Source organism: Bos indicus x Bos taurus, chromosome 10, assembly GCF_003369695.1.
Source record: "Bos indicus x Bos taurus breed Angus x Brahman F1 hybrid chromosome 10, Bos_hybrid_MaternalHap_v2.0, whole genome shotgun sequence".
NCBI classification, from domain to species: Eukaryota; Metazoa; Chordata; class Mammalia; order Artiodactyla; family Bovidae; genus Bos; species Bos indicus x Bos taurus.
This window is the reverse complement of record NC_040085.1, coordinates 11,359,511-11,377,156: the sequence shown is the minus strand read 5'-3', so window position 1 is coordinate 11,377,156 and position 17,646 is coordinate 11,359,511. Positions and strand designations below refer to the sequence as shown.

The 17,646-nt window shown below is 40.6% G+C and overlaps 1 protein-coding gene and 1 long non-coding RNA gene across 3 annotated transcripts in view; one reads left to right on the top strand and one right to left on the bottom strand.

Moving 5' to 3' along the window:
- Window positions 1–355: 355 nt before the first annotated feature.
- LOC113899808 lies at window positions 356–16,793 on the bottom strand. Of its 2 annotated transcripts, none has more exons than XR_003512994.1 (3): window positions 14,458–16,793; window positions 12,975–13,367; window positions 356–393 (listed from the first exon to the last, which is right to left on the bottom strand). It is a non-coding gene; the product is annotated as an uncharacterized LOC113899808 (long non-coding RNA). The 2 variants fall into 2 exon arrangements; XR_003512993.1 differs by lacking the exon at window positions 356–393 and adding an exon at window positions 11,146–11,179.
- UACA (uveal autoantigen with coiled-coil domains and ankyrin repeats) overlaps window positions 13,504–17,646 on the top strand; it is an 86,083-nt gene continuing 81,940 nt past the window's right edge. Inside the window, exon 1 of the mRNA XM_027553093.1 lies at window positions 13,504–13,747. Within this exon, the coding sequence (XP_027408894.1) occupies window positions 13,664–13,747 (84 nt within the window). The 5' untranslated portion in view covers window positions 13,504–13,663. The remainder of the gene's footprint in view (window positions 13,748–17,646) is intronic.

Sequence of the window (17,646 nt, the reverse complement as noted above, 5' to 3'; positions counted from 1 at the left end):
AGTACCCAAGGAAGGAACACATTTGGAGAATACCCACTTCCAAGGCTGAAATAAAGACCTTTAGCTGTATCCCGACCAATGGCACAGAGATTCACTGGGGTATTACAGAATGGGGCTGACAGGTGAGGGGTACTAGAAAAACTCATCGAGGAGCTGCCTGTCTCACGGAGAAGTCAGCTTGGGTGCTGGTGGAATTACACAGATGTGCCTGTGGGGCGCTCCTGATACTCACCTGAGGTGAGCATGCCCCCAGCCCCTTGTCTCCACAAGAAAGCCGCAGGAGTAAGTAGAAAAGAAAACACACCCGGGAATTCCCTGGTGGTCCAGTGGTTAGGACTCCGAGCTTTCCACTGCAGGGAGCTCAAGTTTGATCCCAGGTTGGGGAACGAAGATCTAAAGTAGGATTAAAAAAAGAAAATTTAAAAAAGGAAAGAAATCACACTAGAACCAGGAAAAGAAGTCCCTTTCCCCTACTTTCCCACAGTCTCTCTCCAGAACCCTCTGCGGTCAAAGCTTCCATCATGCTGTCAGATAAAGAGGCATGTTTTAGAGGGTCCAGTTTGCTGGGTAATGAAGGGTGAATTTGGAGATGAGAAGCAATAAGTCAATAACTGACACATCATCAGTATATAATGTGTGACTCTTTGATTTGTTCAGTTTTTACATTAAAATGTAAGAGAAAAAGCAAATCAGCTGTATTGTACCGAGCCTAGACATGATCTCAGCTTATTTTTCTATGCCTTCCTCAATAGTTAACAAATTGTTTCAGACTGAAACTACTTCTGAGTGAGATGACCTTTGACCTTAACACTCTAAACATGCCACAATCATGTAAGATCTAGAATAAATTTACATATGATTCTAAATATATATATATATATATATATAATTGGTCATTCGCTATTAGTTATATCTATGCCAAGGACAGAGGTGGATCTGTGAGCTTCCAGGAGAATGACTAGAAGCTATCAAGGCCTTCCATATCCTTCCTGGTGACAGCAAATAACTCAGAGTTATTTGATTAAGAGTGAAGTTAATCTCAGACCAGATATTATCAAGAACCAGGTGAACAACAGAAACAGTGATAAAAGTTCATAGGAAGGAAAAAGATCCAAAGACTGAAATGGTCAAGCAAAGGTTTGTGATGGCAGCTGGACTTGAGACGAATGTTGAACCATGGACAGAAGTTGCACATAAAGTGCAAAGGAAATAGTCCAAGATGTGGCTACAGGTGAGAAACAGACTAATGGTCCCTCGACCCCAAATTGGCTAGCGTCAGCTTTGAACTGAGCCAGTCCATTGGCAATGGATGTGTCATGCGTGTAGGACAGAGAGCAGGGACACCAGCATGCAGGACCTCCAAGAGTCACTGAATCTCCTGTGGCCTCTTTGAGGAAACATCATTGCACAGACCTCCTCCATTATGTAGATACACCTGTGGTTCTCATGTCAATGGGTTGAGCGTTTGCTAGAATAGAGGATTTACTGTTCTAATAACTTCTCTGCACATTGTTTAATTGAAATACCAAGAAGTAAAGCAAACAGATGTCCCAAATAATTGTGATCAACTGCAAATTCAGTCTTGCCATGTCAGGCCATGTTGGGTGCCTTAGGTTTCTCTGTTCTCTCAGGACTGAAGATAGGGTGTGGCTCAGAAGTGTTCTGAGTGTTTGACAAGCTGTGCTCTGTGAGAATGACAGTAGAAAAGTAGCTGTTGACTTCTATCTGGATCACTTGCACTTAGTATTTACTGGCATTTGGCCTCTCGACCCTAAAGTTTGCTGGCCTGCATTTCTGAATCCATTCTCTAAAGACTACCATTCCTTAGGCTCTGTCCTATGGTTTACTCTACATACCTCCTGGGCCTTCTTATCTATTCCTGTGGTTCAGATTATCATTTGTATTTGCTGACAACACCTGAGATTTTTATCTTTAGTTCCAGACCAGAATAGCCTCTGTGCTGCTAGATAAGGATGCGTTATAGGCAACTCTAGCTCAGCACCAGAGAAAAGTCTTGAGCCCTTACAATATCCTGCTGGGAACTACGTGATGTAACTTTTTACTCCACCTTACTTATCTCAGTTCATATCCATCTCTTGCCCTTTTTCATGTTGTTCCAGTCACATGGGCACGTTTTACTTTCTGTTCTTTGTCCTTCAGGAACAATGATTAATCTCAAGGAGTCTGAAGAGTGCCTGGCACTTGAAAAGTACTCAGCAAGTATTGAATGAATGAATGAGTGAATCCATTTTCTCAATCACAAACTCTCATATTGCTAATTTTTCCTGTTTTTAATGATGCTCTTTGCTATTTCAATTGTTTTTTGAAATGTTTATGTAGAATCTCAATTTTAGACAGCATTGGCTAGATTTTTGCTTAAAGTGGACAAGAGAATGCAGGGCTCCTACAATACCAGGAACAGTCTTTTTCAACCCTACACTCTAAGTCCTGCTTGTTCTGACATGAATCAGGAATGAAAGCGGGAAGACATAATTTTGGAATTTCACATACCAATCATCAATCACCTGCGACTTTATAAATGCACCACTTTGGTGAGTATTCATAATCTTAAACCTGAGACAAGATGGTCAATGAATCCTTTGTTTAAGGTGACATTAACCTAAATCTTTGTGTGTGAGTTGTTTTCAGACAGAAAACTCAGTCGCTTACATTACCCAATGTCAACACCAACTTCTCAGCACTTATTTGAGGAAGCTGTAGGCCTCAAATTATACAGATATATTAAAACACAGAAAGTGACCACTCTGACTCTCTATATGTGATTATACCTTATTCATTTCATTATTTCAATATTTTGGGGAAAAAGACAGAAGATCTGAACAAAATGCAAACACTGGAACAAGATAATCTCTTACACCTATTCCTAATCCTAGTATCAAAAGTATATTAGAATCAGTGCTCTTATAGTGAGAGATTTCCTTTTGTTTTATTCATTTAGCCCATAGAAGGGGTGCTATAATCTCAGAACAACTGAACTTTTGAGATCTCAAAGTCATCCTTGCTAAACATACCCGAGGAAGCATGAGGTCTGATGGTCCCAGAAGGTCTCTTACTAACTTTTTCCAATGGTGTGCTATAAGAGCTGATTCTTAAATTTTAAGGAATTTTTACAAGCTGAACTCCATGCTACTTGAACTCCAAAGTGGGATTATTTACACTATGGGATTGAGCAATTACTGCAAACCCATTAACCCCACAAGAAAATTTAAAAAGCCAACTGTTAAACATTTTACCAATTCTGCACCACCAGTTGAATCACTTCTACAAAGTCACTTGACAGACTTTGTAGAATCAACTGGGGTTTCTAAATTCCCATTTATCCATGTTGGACTTTCTGAAGGATTTTAACTTTCTATAGCAAATTGTATACCTTTATAGGTATAGGTCTTTTATTTCAGTTTTGGCTTTATAGTTTTTTTCCCCCCCTGTGGGCAAATTATTAACAAGCATGAATACCTTATTTACTAATAGATTTGGTTTTGCATTCATTTACACAACATCTTTTCTAATTATATGGCATGATTAATAATGGTTGACTCTCTGTCTCTCCCATCTCATGGACAACTTCACCGTCTCTCATGTTGATACAATTTAGCCTTTGTAAGCTTCATATAATTACTTATAAAACTGAGATAATAATAGTATGTGCTGCTCATTTAGTTGTTGGGAGTATTAAAAGAAACAACATAGGTAAGGAACTTAGCACTGTGCTTGGTACGTGGTGGTACCTCAATACATTTGACTCATGTAGTAAAGCCACTTGGACTTCCCTGATGACTTAGCAGGTAAAGAATCTGCCTGCAGTGCAGGAGACACAGGAGATGCAGGTTAGATCCCTGAGTCAGGAAGATCCCCTGGAGAAGGAAATGGCAACCACTCCAGTATTCTTGCCTGAAAAATCCCATGGAGAGAAGAGCCTGGTGGGCTATGGTCCAATGGGTTGCAAAGCGTCAGACCGACTGAGCAACTAAACACGAGCACAGTAATAGTAGTACTCATTAGTAGCACTTTGTGCGGTGGGGTACATACACAAAAAGGTGAGATGTGGTCCTTTGGTGGCTCAGTATTTTAACCCATCCCTGCTTTACAGCCTGGGAACCCAAATTAACCAATATGTGCTGCTTGGTGCTTTAGATATTGGGGGACCGTGTCTGAGTGGGTCCCTTTACTAGTAGAAATTTATCAGTTGAATAGTTATTTCATGCTCCCAGAATAACATTGAGGATCTCAGGTCAGGCAGAGAAAATTGATATTTTGGAGTCGTAAGACTGAAAGATATTGGCTCTTTCACACCTTCTCATTTCTCCTCAGACTTCCAAAAACCCCATTTCCTCACTGCTCATCTTCCCTTTAACTGATGATGATTCATAAGAAAATAGATGTAACCCATTTGAGACCTTCTATTTTTCTTTCCTCTAAATATACCAACCTCTGTGTACCTGTGCCTGTATTTTTTTTTTTTTTTTTTTACCTTCCTTCCCGTTAATACAGATGATGAGTTCAGGCTTCTGTCTGAAGAATCAGACCCCCTTTTCACCTTCTCAAGGACGTAATCCCTATGAACAGCTCCCTTCTCTGTTTCATGAGTCCTTGCCCCTCTCCTGGATCATTCTCCTCCCAGCTTACAGAAAAGCTTCAGTAGCAATAGCTCCCACCTTAAAAAGACTTCTACTGACCTCTTGTTGCCCTCTAGCTATTATTCCCATTTCTCTGCTCCCTTTTACACCATGTTGGTCATAATCTCCACCCCATTACTTTCCATTCTGTCTTGAACCTATTTTAGCCAAATCTGATGGAAATTGTTTTGCCAAGGCTATTCTTACTGTACTTGATGCCAAGTCCAATGGTCTCTCATCTGTCTTCACGCTTCTCCATCTTTCAGCACTGTTTGGCAGAGCTGACCTTTGGAAATCCATCCTCTCTTGGCTGCTGCATCGCCACCCTCTGGGGTTCTGCCTGCTCTCTAGCCATTGTTTCTCAGTCTCCTCCTCCTCACCCTCTCCTCTCTTGTTTTCTAAGTGCTGCAGTATCCATGTTCTTGGCCTTTGGCCCTCTTCTTCCATAATAGAGCTCATCTGGTCCCATGGCCTTACATTTCATTTATTAGCTTTTAATTTCCAAATCTGTGTCTCCAGCCCCATCTCTCCAGTGAGTTTCACTCTGGCTGTTTAGATTGTCTAGTTAAATACTGCTGTTTAGATTGTCTAGTTAGAGTTCTTTTGGTGTTTTCCATAACATAGTTCATTCATGGTTTTTCCATAACATCTTATGGGAAAACTCCAAATGAACTTTTTGGCCAAACTAATATATCCCCACTGGGATGCCCAATGGGAAGTTCAAACAGCATGACCAAAAAATAACACTCAAATAACATTCAAAGTTTCCCTTTGAAACAGAACTCCTGTAGTCATTCCCACCCAGTAAATGGCACCACCATCCACCTAGTCGCTTAATGTCTCCTCTCTGTATCCAGTCTACTAGCAAGTTAGTTCTAACTCTAGACTGTGCTCCAGTCCTGTTCATACCCTCCTGCTTTCCTTCTTGGTCATTTATGATCAGTTCTTTCCCCATAAATAGAAAGATATTTTTAGTATATAAAAAGATCCCATCATCTCTTGCTTAATTAGCTTCCTGTTAGAAAACAATCCAAAACCTTACATTGGCCCGAGAGGCCTTACTTGTGTTGGCTTCAGCCTGCATCTCCACACTCATCTTGCTCATATTCTTTCCCCATTATGTGCCAGTCATGCTGGCCTTCAGTGTGTTCCTTCAGCAGACTAACCTGGACCTCCGCCTTTGCATTTGCTGTTCCCTCTGCCTCCACAGTTACACTTTTTTTTTTAGTTAAGATCTTTTGATGTGGACCATTTTAAAAGCCTTTATTGAATTTGTTACAACATTCTGTTTTATGGTGTGTTTTTTTTTTTTGCCACAAGGCATGTGGGATATTTGATCCCCAACCAGGGGTGGAACCCACACCCCCTGCATCGAAAGGCGAAGTCTTAACCACTAGGCTGCCAGGGAAGTCCTGTCCATATCTATACTTGGCAGGCTCCTTTAAGCCTGTTTCAGGAGGCTTAATTTGATCTCATGCAAACTTGAGGTCAAATTCACTTCTCCAAGAGACCTTTTTGAGTACCCAATCTGCAGTAACCCCCTCCTCCCTTATTCTCTAGCACATGACTCTTCCTATTTTCCTCATGTACCACTATCTGAATTTATCTTGGTCACTTATTTGTGTGTTTACATTTTCTCCTCCCTTCCACCACTCTTGCGAGAATTAAGCTCCATGAGAGCGAGTCCCTTGTCCACTTTGCTCCCCTTTGTTTCCTCAGCACTGTCTCACACGTCATCGGTGACTAACTAACACTTGCTGAGTGAATGATTGAACATCCTGGATGCTTAACAAAGGTATTTCTAAATACTGCGAGGGTAGACATAAGTGAGGAGATTGTCCACCACACCGCTCACTGTTCTGGATGCGACGCCACACCCATATGAGAAATATATTCTAGAATGCAGCATCTGGGAAACTTGACTTCTGGGAAGAACCTGTTGTGCCTCTTTCTTTCCTCATATTAAAGCTGTCACTGATTGTTTCCATTTTTGTTTTGCCCTAGCTGTGGACCCAGAACAGTGGGACTTCCCTCGTGGTCCAGTGGCTAGCTAAGACTCCATGCTCCCAGTGCAAGGGGCCTGGGTTTGATCCCTGGTCAGGGAAGGAGAGCCCACATATCACAATTAAGAGTTTGCATGCAATGACTAAAGATCCTTATGCTGCAGTGAAGACCCAGTACAGTCAAATAAATTAATAATAATAATAATAATTAAAAAAAACAGGCCAGCAATAATAGTTGTTTTAACAGTCCCTTCCTCTGGTTTATTTCCTACTTTTCTTAAGGAAAGTACGGTAGTGAGATTTGTTGAAAAAGTGAGTATTAGCCTTTCAGTCATGTCTGACTCTTTGTGACCCCATGGACTGTAGTCAGCCAACAGCCTCTGTCCATGGAATTCTTCAGGCAAGAATACTGGAGTGGATAACCATTCCCTTTTCCAGGGGATCTTCCTGACCCAGGAATGGAACCTGGGTCTCTTGCATTGCTGGCAGATTCTTTACTGTTTGAACCATCAGGGAAGGCTTTTATGTCACCTTAGTTTCTTTTTGGAGAGAAGTGTGATTTAAACGACAACTTTGAAAGCGTGGACATCTAGTGTTTACTTGGAGCAATGAGATATTGGATGGGAGCTTTCTGGCCATAAGGGCTCATGTGGCAGTGTGAACTTTGTTATTGTTAGGGGTTTGCTGTGATTCATATTTGGGGATTCCCCAAGGTCACTTTAATTAGGATTTACTTGGCTAATCAGAGCCCAACCCTTCAGGTATTAGGGTAGTCAGGCTTATTTGTATTTGTTGACTCAATGAATGTCACTTCAGGGTTATGAGCCAAAAAGCTGATGCACTTGAGAGTTTATTATTCTCTTCATGTCTCAGGAGCGGAAGAAAGATGCCTTTCAGTTTAGCCTTAAAATGCTATGCCTTGAACTTAGGGTAATTTATGAACTACACCCTCCTAAGATTCAAAGGAATAGTTCTTAATTGTTATTTAGGTCTAGGGATGGTCTTGAAGTTTATGGAAGATAATATGTAATGCTTCTCCTTAGTATTACAAAATTAGAATGTAACTCTTTGAAGTCCAGAGTGTGTTGATATTTTAATTAATTATTTTATGTATTTTGCTTGTAGCAACAGCATTCATAAAACAGCAATTATGTAAGTAAAGGATAAATTGATCCATTATTATTGAATATCTTGATGCTTATAGTAAATTGATATCACTGATGTAAAGAATATATACGTGGTTAATTCATGAGGGCATGAGGGTGGACAAATCTCTTTGAATAGTTAAAGAATGCTTTTAAAACTGCCCTTACTGCTTATGTGCAGGGTGGGATAGTGCCACTGTACACAAGAACTGTATCTTAACTTAAACTTTTCTCTCAAATAAGCATTGTAATTAAGCATTACTTAGAAATTTGATACAAAATTAAAGTTTAGTTTTTGATAGTAATTTAAACATTGATGCAAGTAGTTTTGAAAAAAGGGTACAGACAAAAATTTTTTGCAAGCTTTTCTCATACAGGAAGCAAAAGTCTGAGTCATTTGGTAACCAAATCCAAACACACATAATACATAAATCCTGTATGATACTGTGCAAGTAACTGATTTTGAAGATTAACCTTTTGAAATACAAATTTACCCACACTAATATGGTTCAGTTTTTTATACGAAAATTAGGACTTACATCAAGATTTGTTAATTTGTGAAGCTATTTTATGAAGAATTCCATTTTCGGTTTGCTGACTTTCTGAATAAAGTCACTATTACTTGCCTCAAAAAAAAATGGGTCCTAAATAATGCTTAAAAATAATAATATAATCTTGTATAATGTGAAATATAATGATATAGTATCTAATATACATAATAGGCTGTGTTTACATATAACTTTTTTAGAACATCTATTTATCCAGCATTTTGCTGTGACCTTTCTTTCAGCATAACCTAAACCACTATAGTTTTAATTCAAATGACTGTAAGATCATTGTTAAATATGTATCATAAAGCCTGGGACCTTTACCAAGCATATTTGAATGTGAGATTCACCTTGACTTATTGTCTGGGATGTTCTTTCATTAGCTTAAGTAGCAAAGATTGGCATGGAACAACTTATGGTATACAAGTAACATAATTTACCAGTAATTATTCAATCAAAAATATCATTTAAACTCTATAGAGATATTCTTTATTTACCATATTTTCAATTTAAAAGCAAGAAACCTTTCTATTCCTCTTCAACAGTGCTGAAGTCTTGAGAGTTTTTTGGCTCATTGTGAATATCGTGGTGTGCTGGCCAAGATAAGAAAAATCCAGGGTCTGGAATCCAGGAAAGTTTATCATGGAAGTCGGATGATTACTGGTTCCTGAACCAAATGCCTTGCATTTATCTGGGTTCCAGGTTGAGTAGCCTGTTTTAAAAAAGGCAATCCAGACCTTCTACCACTCACACTGAGGGCCATCAGTCTCACAGAGAGAGGCCAGTGGTATTTCTGGAGCTTTGTGTAATCAAGACTCGATAATAAAGGCTACTTTTCACCAAAGGAGATGGGTTGGATTTTCTGACTTTAACTCTGACTGAGTTCAGAGAAAAAGTTATGGCTGTTTTTAAGTGTAAGCTCAGTTATGGCAGGGAAGTCTGGTTTTGTTCCTGACAACGCCTCTCCCTGCTCTTTCGCTCCCTCTTTCAGTATTGAAGCTCATGACACATTTGATGTGTCATACATGAATGACAGTCTGTAAACGCCAAGGAGGACAGGGAGATGGAAAGCAGTCCTCTTCAGGAGATAATTGGTAGGCTCAAGCTTGCTACAGCAGAACGCAAAACAGCCCTCAGCAGGAGATTAAAGCGTCTCTGAAGAGGGGAGCAGCTACCGCCTCTCCCTACTTTTCTTCTTCCCACTCTAGTTTTCCAGGATGGAGTCACTGGAGAGCTTACTAGAAATGCAGATGGGTTTAAAATTAGTGCCAAAGATGACCTATTTATTTTTTTTTAAAGCTGTCTTATGCAATGTGTTTTATAGTCTTGACTGTGGCAAGAGAAGAGGGTGTGAGAACTGCCTCAGGTCTCTCATTCCTGGGGCTGCCCTGTAAGTTGTGGGTGCAGATGTCTTTCCTCATGACCCTGTGGCCACACGTGGGTCTGCCACTAATCTGCTTTGGTATCTGAGCTGGGAGAGAATGACTGATGTTCTGGGATTCTCCACGGAATTACTGACTGACTTTGTTGGCAGGGTTCCCCGGGGTTACCAGGGGAGACGGGAAGTTCTGAAAATGAAGAGGGAAGTTGTTGGGCATAAAATTCATAAAATTCGCGATTAAAAGTAGATCATTTTAACTGTAAATTTTTGATTCTCTGTGCTTAATTTGTCTTTGTCATCATGTTGCCATTATCATCACATGGTTATCAACGAGCATCTCCCAACGGAACTCTCTTATCTGCTCTGGCTGGTCCCCAGGGAATCCTTTGCCTTCTTGGTGTTCCTTCTCAGTACACTCACTGAATCTTCTCCCAACCTTGGCTATTCTCCCGATCTTTCTCCTGATCTTTCCTTCCCTAAATACCACCCACGTCTGCACTCTACCATAGTTTAGGAAGTAGTTGCTCTCCAGTTGAGCTGTGTATGTTAGCTTTGTCCCGAAGACTAGAATACAAGTTCCTTGATTGCAGGAGCCAGAGTAGAGGTGGTAAGGAGACTCACTTTCCCCCTTCTGTATTACTTGAGATGTCTTTATATTATGAATGTATAACCTATTAAAATAATTTTAAACGCATTTCCCTTCCAGATCTCACATATTATAAGAAGCAAAACAACAACCAAAAAATCACATAGATTCAGGATGGTACCAAATAAATTCCATCTAGATTTGATAAGTGTCTTTTGCTCTGAAGGGGAGATAAAAAATAAATAATAGTGATAATGGTTAAAAAAAAAAAAAAAAAACCTATCTGGCTGAATACTAATAAAAGTGCCTTTACTTCATGTGGGGAGCTTCCAGATCAATACAAAAAAGATGTACTGCACATTCAAAGCAGTGCTATTTACTTAGCAGCTCTCGAATGGGAATTCGCAGACAACAGCTATCAAGTTTCTAGCCTGGAAAAATCCACAAAGGCCACTGAACACAGACACCATGGGGACATCATGCAGACAGTTTATAAAAATAACTTGCCCACGCATTTTTGGAAACTGATGTAAGCTGTACTTGTGGCTCTGTCTGCTTCCTTTGCTTTATCCAGTAACAACTGAAAAGAAACCAGTTACTAGGACTCCGAGAACTTGGATGCTCAAGAGACACTCAGCATTCACCACAGGGCAAGTACCAATCCTGTGTTACATGAATACACACAACAAACTGTAATGCAGTTAGTAACAAAAAAAAAATGCATCAATCTATTCAGAAATATTTATCAAGCACCTGACACATGCTGAGCACTCTGCTGCTGCTGCTGCTAAGTCGCTTCAGTCGTGTCCAACTCTGTGCGACCCCATAGACGGAAGTCCAACAGGCTCCCCCGTCCCTGGGATTCTCCAGCTGAGCACTCTAGGGAATTCAAACATGTATCAGTTACTCCCTGGGTTTGAAGAGTTTGAAGTCTAGTAGTGAAATAAGGCAATGGCACCCCACTCCAGTACTCTTGTCTGGAAAACCCCAAGGATGGAGGAGGCTGGTAGGCTGCAGTCCATGGGGTTGCTAAGAGTCGGGCACGACTGAGCGACTTCACTTTCACTTTTCACTTTCATGCATTAGAGAAGGAAATGGCAACCCACTCCAGTGTTCTTGCCTGGAGAATCCCAGGGATGGGGGAGCCTGGTAGGTTGCTGTCTATGGGGTCGCACAGAATCGGACACGATTGAAGTGACTTAGCAGCAGCAGCAGTGAAATAATGCTTGTTCAGAACATATGTTATATGTTAACATATGTTACATGTTACATGTTAACATATGTTAGTATCATCTGAGTAGTTCAATTTAATCATTCTGAAGTTGGAGAAATCACTTTCAGTTGAGTGATCAGAAAATGCTCTATTACAGGGGAGGACACTTGAAATGGATGTATGAGTTTAAAAAACTTTTTAAATTCAAGTATATATAAAAGTGCACATATCATAAAGACTACAAGCTAACTGATTCTATACAAACTGAACACATTAGTTATGTAATCCGCACACTTTACCAGATAGACTAGTACAATACTCCAGAAGTTCCCATTGTGCTCTCTTCTGATCATTCTTGGCGGGGGGCAGTAGAATTTTGTTAGATGAATGTAGACAGAGAGAAATTACTGGAGGAAGGATTAGCATGCATAAAGATGTGAAAATTAAAAGGCAAGATCCGTGTTTGAGGAATGGGCTGAAGAGTTTGCTTGGAGTATCAGCTGGAGAACAGGATTGGGTACATATTATACGGCCTTAAATGCCAAGTAAAAGAGTTAAATTTTATTAGCCCTGAAGCTGTTTGAACGAAGAAGGACTATTTTGTAAAATTTTGTGATGATTGGTAGTTCAGAGGTCAGCAACCTCTGTTGGAAAGCTTCTATAACATCCAGGTGTGAGATTATTTTGGATCTGCAGTGGCAGATGAGGACAGAGAGTAACTAGCCATCCACAGACACTATAAAGAGCCAACAAAACTGAATGACTGCAGATCTTGAGGAAGGAGGTGGAAGAAAACTTACTTCCATAGAACTAATCAAGAGAAAATTTAATAACTTTCTCTTAAAGTAAAGAAGTTAACTGTTACTTAGTGTTTTGTTAAGGGTAAACACAGGGGTGTTGTCTCTCCAAAACAGTTCTGAAAACCTTCTTACACTATTTGAATAAAATCTTTAGTTATTCTAAGGAAACTCCAAAGAAGCAACTGACCTTTCAGACAAAAAGAGTCCTTTGTTAGTGGGAAATGTGGACTGTTTATCTTTTCAAATGGGTGAATGCTAGAATAAATATTTTCCTGGGAAAAACTGACTCCCAGGAAGACTTCTGAAGATGTCACTATAACAGCAAATTATTGGGTGTTGCTCACCTGCCTGTTTATCCATCCAGATTTCTGGACAGGATGAATTAATTTCATTGTATACTTTCACCTGTAACGTGTTTCTACAGGAAACACCATCATTTTTTTGGAAAAAAGACAATGTTTTTTTCTTTGACAGCTTTTTATGTATCACTTTGGCCACGTGGGTCATTTTTGATTAAAGCTCTCCCCCTCCAACTTTCAACTCTTACCCTCCAAAGCAGTAGATTCTGGACTCAACAAATAATTATTGAGCACATGACACGTGCTTTGATTTTCTATAACGTTTTCAGTCTGTTCCTAATCCTTCTGTACAACCTTATTACCTTATTCTTCAAAGTCTGTTTTTTCCTTTTCCTTTTTTCCAGGAGTTTTGGATGCGCGTAGTTGTTTCCAGATACTGGGATCTGTCTAGCGAAACATCAACCGATGTAAGGGAAGCTGTTCTTGGAAGCCGGTGAGTGTGCAGGTGACCAAGAGTCTTTTCTGGGATCAGACGGAAGAAAGAGAAATTTACTTGGGAAAGAGCACGTGGGTGGGAAGAGGAGGGGAGTCCGGGTAGATGAGAGCTGGTGTCGGATAGACTCCATGCTCTCTCTAGATGTGACGCTCCATCATCCAGGTAGTCGTGGCGCCCACGGCCTGGAGCGTCTAGAGTCACTCCACATCGCTGGCTGCTCACCTCCACCGCTTCCCCAGCTGAAGTTCCAAACTTTTTCCTGAGGGGAGAGGAAGGGTGTTATTAAGTTTGAAAGGGAAGTCCCTCCCCTTCCCGGATTCCTATTGGTCAGAGCCAGCCCCATCCCCACCAGGATCATGGGCGGATTGGCTGTGGGAGTGGAGTCCCGCCGCAGGCCTGGAGCCGACGGCCGCCCGGCGGCCCCCAGGTGGCAGGTGGGGCCGGGACCGCCCTCGCCGCCGCCGCCTCCGTGCGTTTCCAGCCGGCGGACTTTCAGGTTCGCGCGCAGGTCGGGGGCGCCGCGCTCGGCGGGAGTGGGACTGCCAGGTCTTGGCCATGAAGAGCCTGAAGTCCCGCCTGAGGAGGCAGGACGCGCCCGGCCCCGCGCCGTCCGGCGCCGCCGCCGCCGCCGTCAGCGCGGTGAGTTCCATGGCCAGTGCGCGCCCCGAGCGCCCGGCGCTGCCCTCCGGCGAACCGCAGAGCCCGTCTCTGCTCGGCTTTCCTTCACAGTGTCCCGCTGGGTCGGCCCCGGCGACTCCTCCTCCCTCCTCAGACCAAGGCTCCGCGTTGGCCCGGAGACCCCGAGGACCCTCCCCGCCGCTGCCTCCGGGGCTCTCCGGGCCCCTTTCCCCACCCCTCACCCTTAGGTCTCCCAGCTCCTGGCCTTTAGGATCGAATTGTTCGCTCTTACTCAAGTCGGTGTTTCGGGGTTGTCCACCACCTCGGCCCTTCTCCGGTGACCCTAGTCCCTGCCCTCTCCCCGGCTGACCCCCGCACCCCACGCGCGCTCAGGCCCGTCCCGGCTCTGCTGGGCACAGCGGGCGCCCCTCAGTCCCCGGGCCTGCGGGTCCGGCGGGGGTTTGGCGCCCCACAGTCCAGGTGGGCAGGGCAGTGGACCCGGCGTCGCCCCGTCCAGACTCCGGACCTTTCGTGGGTGAGCGCTGCTGGGCTGGGTGGACGCCGTGTGCTGGCCGCTGTCGCTGGGTCACTGGGACTCAGAATCAAACACGCAGAAGTTTGATTTCTGAGTGATGCAGATGCATCTGGCGTAGTTGTAAAGACAAAGCCCCAAATGGGTGGTGATCCTGAAAGTGGTGGTGAAGTTGGGAAATTGTCTTATTAAGTCTCACCTGTGGGACAGACAGACCCCCGGCAGACCTGCATTCGGTGCTGATCCGCAGCCCGGCCTTTGCAAGCTAAGAAGTTCTCAGGGCCTCTCTTCAGTTGGCAGGAGAACAGAAATGTTGAGAAACAGCCTGACTGCAGATGTTGGGATTTAGATAATTTGGCAAGTAGAAGAATGGCTATATCTTCCACATTATATGTTGTTGGAATAAACGTTATTTTAAAAGTCTTGAGAGTCAGAAACGTTTACGAGGTGTAATGCTCAAACTGCCTGGTTGTCCCTGTGGAGTCATTAAAACAGATTTTAATAATTTAACATAGGTTTTACCAAATGATTAAATGCATTTTTTGAGACTACTCATTAATCTGCTTTGGTTTTTGAGTGAATTCAGAATTATGCCCTTCTCTCTACTTGACTACTTCTAGGATGATTTTACTTGGGCTTAAAGGAAATTGTGGTGAAACTTGGCTCTTTACTTCCCAATTGAAAAAAAAAAAAGAGGGGATAGTTTCAGATAGCATGATATTTGATGCTTTGATGTTGGTTAATATGGCATGAAGTCGTTTAAGTAGCCCATAGAAGGGACGATTACTTTCAGATTTTTTAAAAGAAAATAATTGACAGACTAGTGATTTAGTGATATCAGATCACTGTACACAGCTGAGTTGAAGATTCAGTTTCTTTGTAGTGCAGGTTGTTTTCAGCTTTAACAGTTACTTTTCTAGCATTATTCACAATGTTTACCCCATTTGGTTTGCACTAAGTTTGTACACCTTAATTTTAGCCTGTTTTCTCTTCTAGAGATGCAGAGTATTTAGTTGTTACTGATACTACCAGCATGCCGGTTTGCAGAAAATGCATCTTTCTGAGTGTAAATCTTTAGCACTTGTTACACTGGGCATTGTTGTTTTTTAAAAAATAATGTCATAAAAAATAAAGAAGAGTACATGGTATAAAAAAATAGAACCTACCTGCTTAGAAAAAGTGAACATCTCTCAGTCTTAGCTAAATTTTCGAATACATTTTGTAAAATATTTAAATGAAAATATGTAAGTGTGATGAGTAATAAAACCAAACTAAACATTGATAGAGTTTAATAAAGGAACAGGGGAAATAGATTCTGCTTTTCAGTGCATAAACCATAAACCCTAATGTTCTATTTGGTCACATGTGTATGTATTGTTATGATTGAGCATTTAAAAAAATCTTTTTGCTTTCAGAGTTATTTAAAATTTATTAGTTTTTAAATAGATAATGTAACATATTTAAAAGGAACAAAATTATTTACAGCAGAAAGCCCTTCTCCCACCTGTGTACTTCAGTTCTTCTGCTTGCCCCCACCATTCCTCAGAGGCCATTGGTGTTATCAATTGCTTGTATATCCCACCAGAGAGAGTTTAGCATATACAAGCAAATATTAATATAAGTATTCACCCTTTATGTAAATGGTAATACACTGTACTTGCTATTCCATATATTTTTTTAAACTGTAGAATCTAGGCCCATTTAGAGCATCCCCGTTCAAATCTTTGCTATAATGTACATCATGCTATAATGAGTAAGCCTGTGTATATGCAAGCATGTGTGTGTATACTTGCGGGATCAATTCCTGGAAGTGTAATTGCTAGATTAAAGGACATGTGCATGTATGATTTTAAAGAATGTTGTTGAATTTCCTCTGTGCATCATGTACCCAGTGTATAAGAAAGTATCATTTCCCATGCTTTTATTTAAAGTTTGTTCAAATTGTTAAGTTTTGTCAGCCTGATAAGTAAATATGGTACCTCAGGATAGTTTGAATTTGCATTTCTTTTACTGTGGGTGAAGTTGAGCATCTTTTCATGTTTTTAAGAGCCCCTTCCATGTTCTTTTCTGTGAAGAGTTTACTCTTTCCATTTTTCTATTGGGTTGTCAATTTCTTTCATTTGTATGTACTTTATATCAGGGAAATTAGCCTTTTCAATATGAATTTTTTTTCTTAATTGGTTTTTTGTCTAATGAGTTTGTTTATGGTGGCTTTTGCTATGCAGAGTGTGGCTTATTTTTATACAGTTGAATTTATCAGCCTTTTATTTTGTGACTTTTTCTATCTTGGCCTTTCCACTCTGCAATATTAAACAAAAATAAAGAAAAATCTCCCCGGTTTCATGTAGTCTTTGTTTCATTTTTAAAAATATTTAACTCTTTAATCCATATAGAATTTTTTCTGGTGTAAGATAAGAGGTATACATCTTGTTTTCTTCCTTCTCTTCCATTTCCCCCTTGTGGCTGCCTAATTGAATCTTAAAGCATTCATTTAATCATTATGGAGATGATCACAATTTGTACAACTTTAAAGATTTAAAAAGTGTATTTCATAAATAGTTTTTGTCATGCATTTATAGTATTTAAGGTATTGATCTGGAGACACATTAGAAATGAACTATGTAAATATTTTATGATATTATAGTATGAAAAATACAGCATATTAACGTAACATGCTAAATTATAATTATATGCTATATAAGGAATTTCAAATATTCTGAGTAGTACCGTGGTTATAAATATGTCAGTGAGTTTAGAGTTCACGAAAAGAGGGTGTGTTTATATACATGAATAAATATAGTTCACAATTTTAAATTGTGCATAGAATACATGTAAGTGTCCTTTACTAGCTAAATCTAGAGATAGCTGCATCTTTTAATCATAAGACAATTTTTGTTGTCAGATTTATTTTTAATTACTAAATTGGAGTTTCAGATTTCTGAAAGGGATAATTAAATAACTATAAATGCTACTTCAGATCTAGTCAATTATATGTACAGTCAATTATGTGTACAATTATATGTACAATGAGAAGAGGCTTGTTCCATTTTTACCTAGTTCAGATTAGGAAATTTGAGTAGTAATTAAAAGGACTACTGCAAACCCGTATTGCAAGCACACATTTTGGAAGGAGGTTCCGCTTTAAATTGTACCTATACTACTAATCTCCGACCTGGGAAGTTCCACAGTGACAATTTTCGCTGCCATTTCTTTAGGCCGCTCTTAAAATGGGGCAATCAATTTTATAAATCAGCAACCAAATATGTTCTAAAGCATCTCATTAATGTCTCAGTACCCTGAAAAACATTTTGGTATTTCTAAAAGAATTTGGAGTTATAAATATAGCAACTGAAAAATCTTCAAAAACCTTCTTTTGGTTCCCACCAAG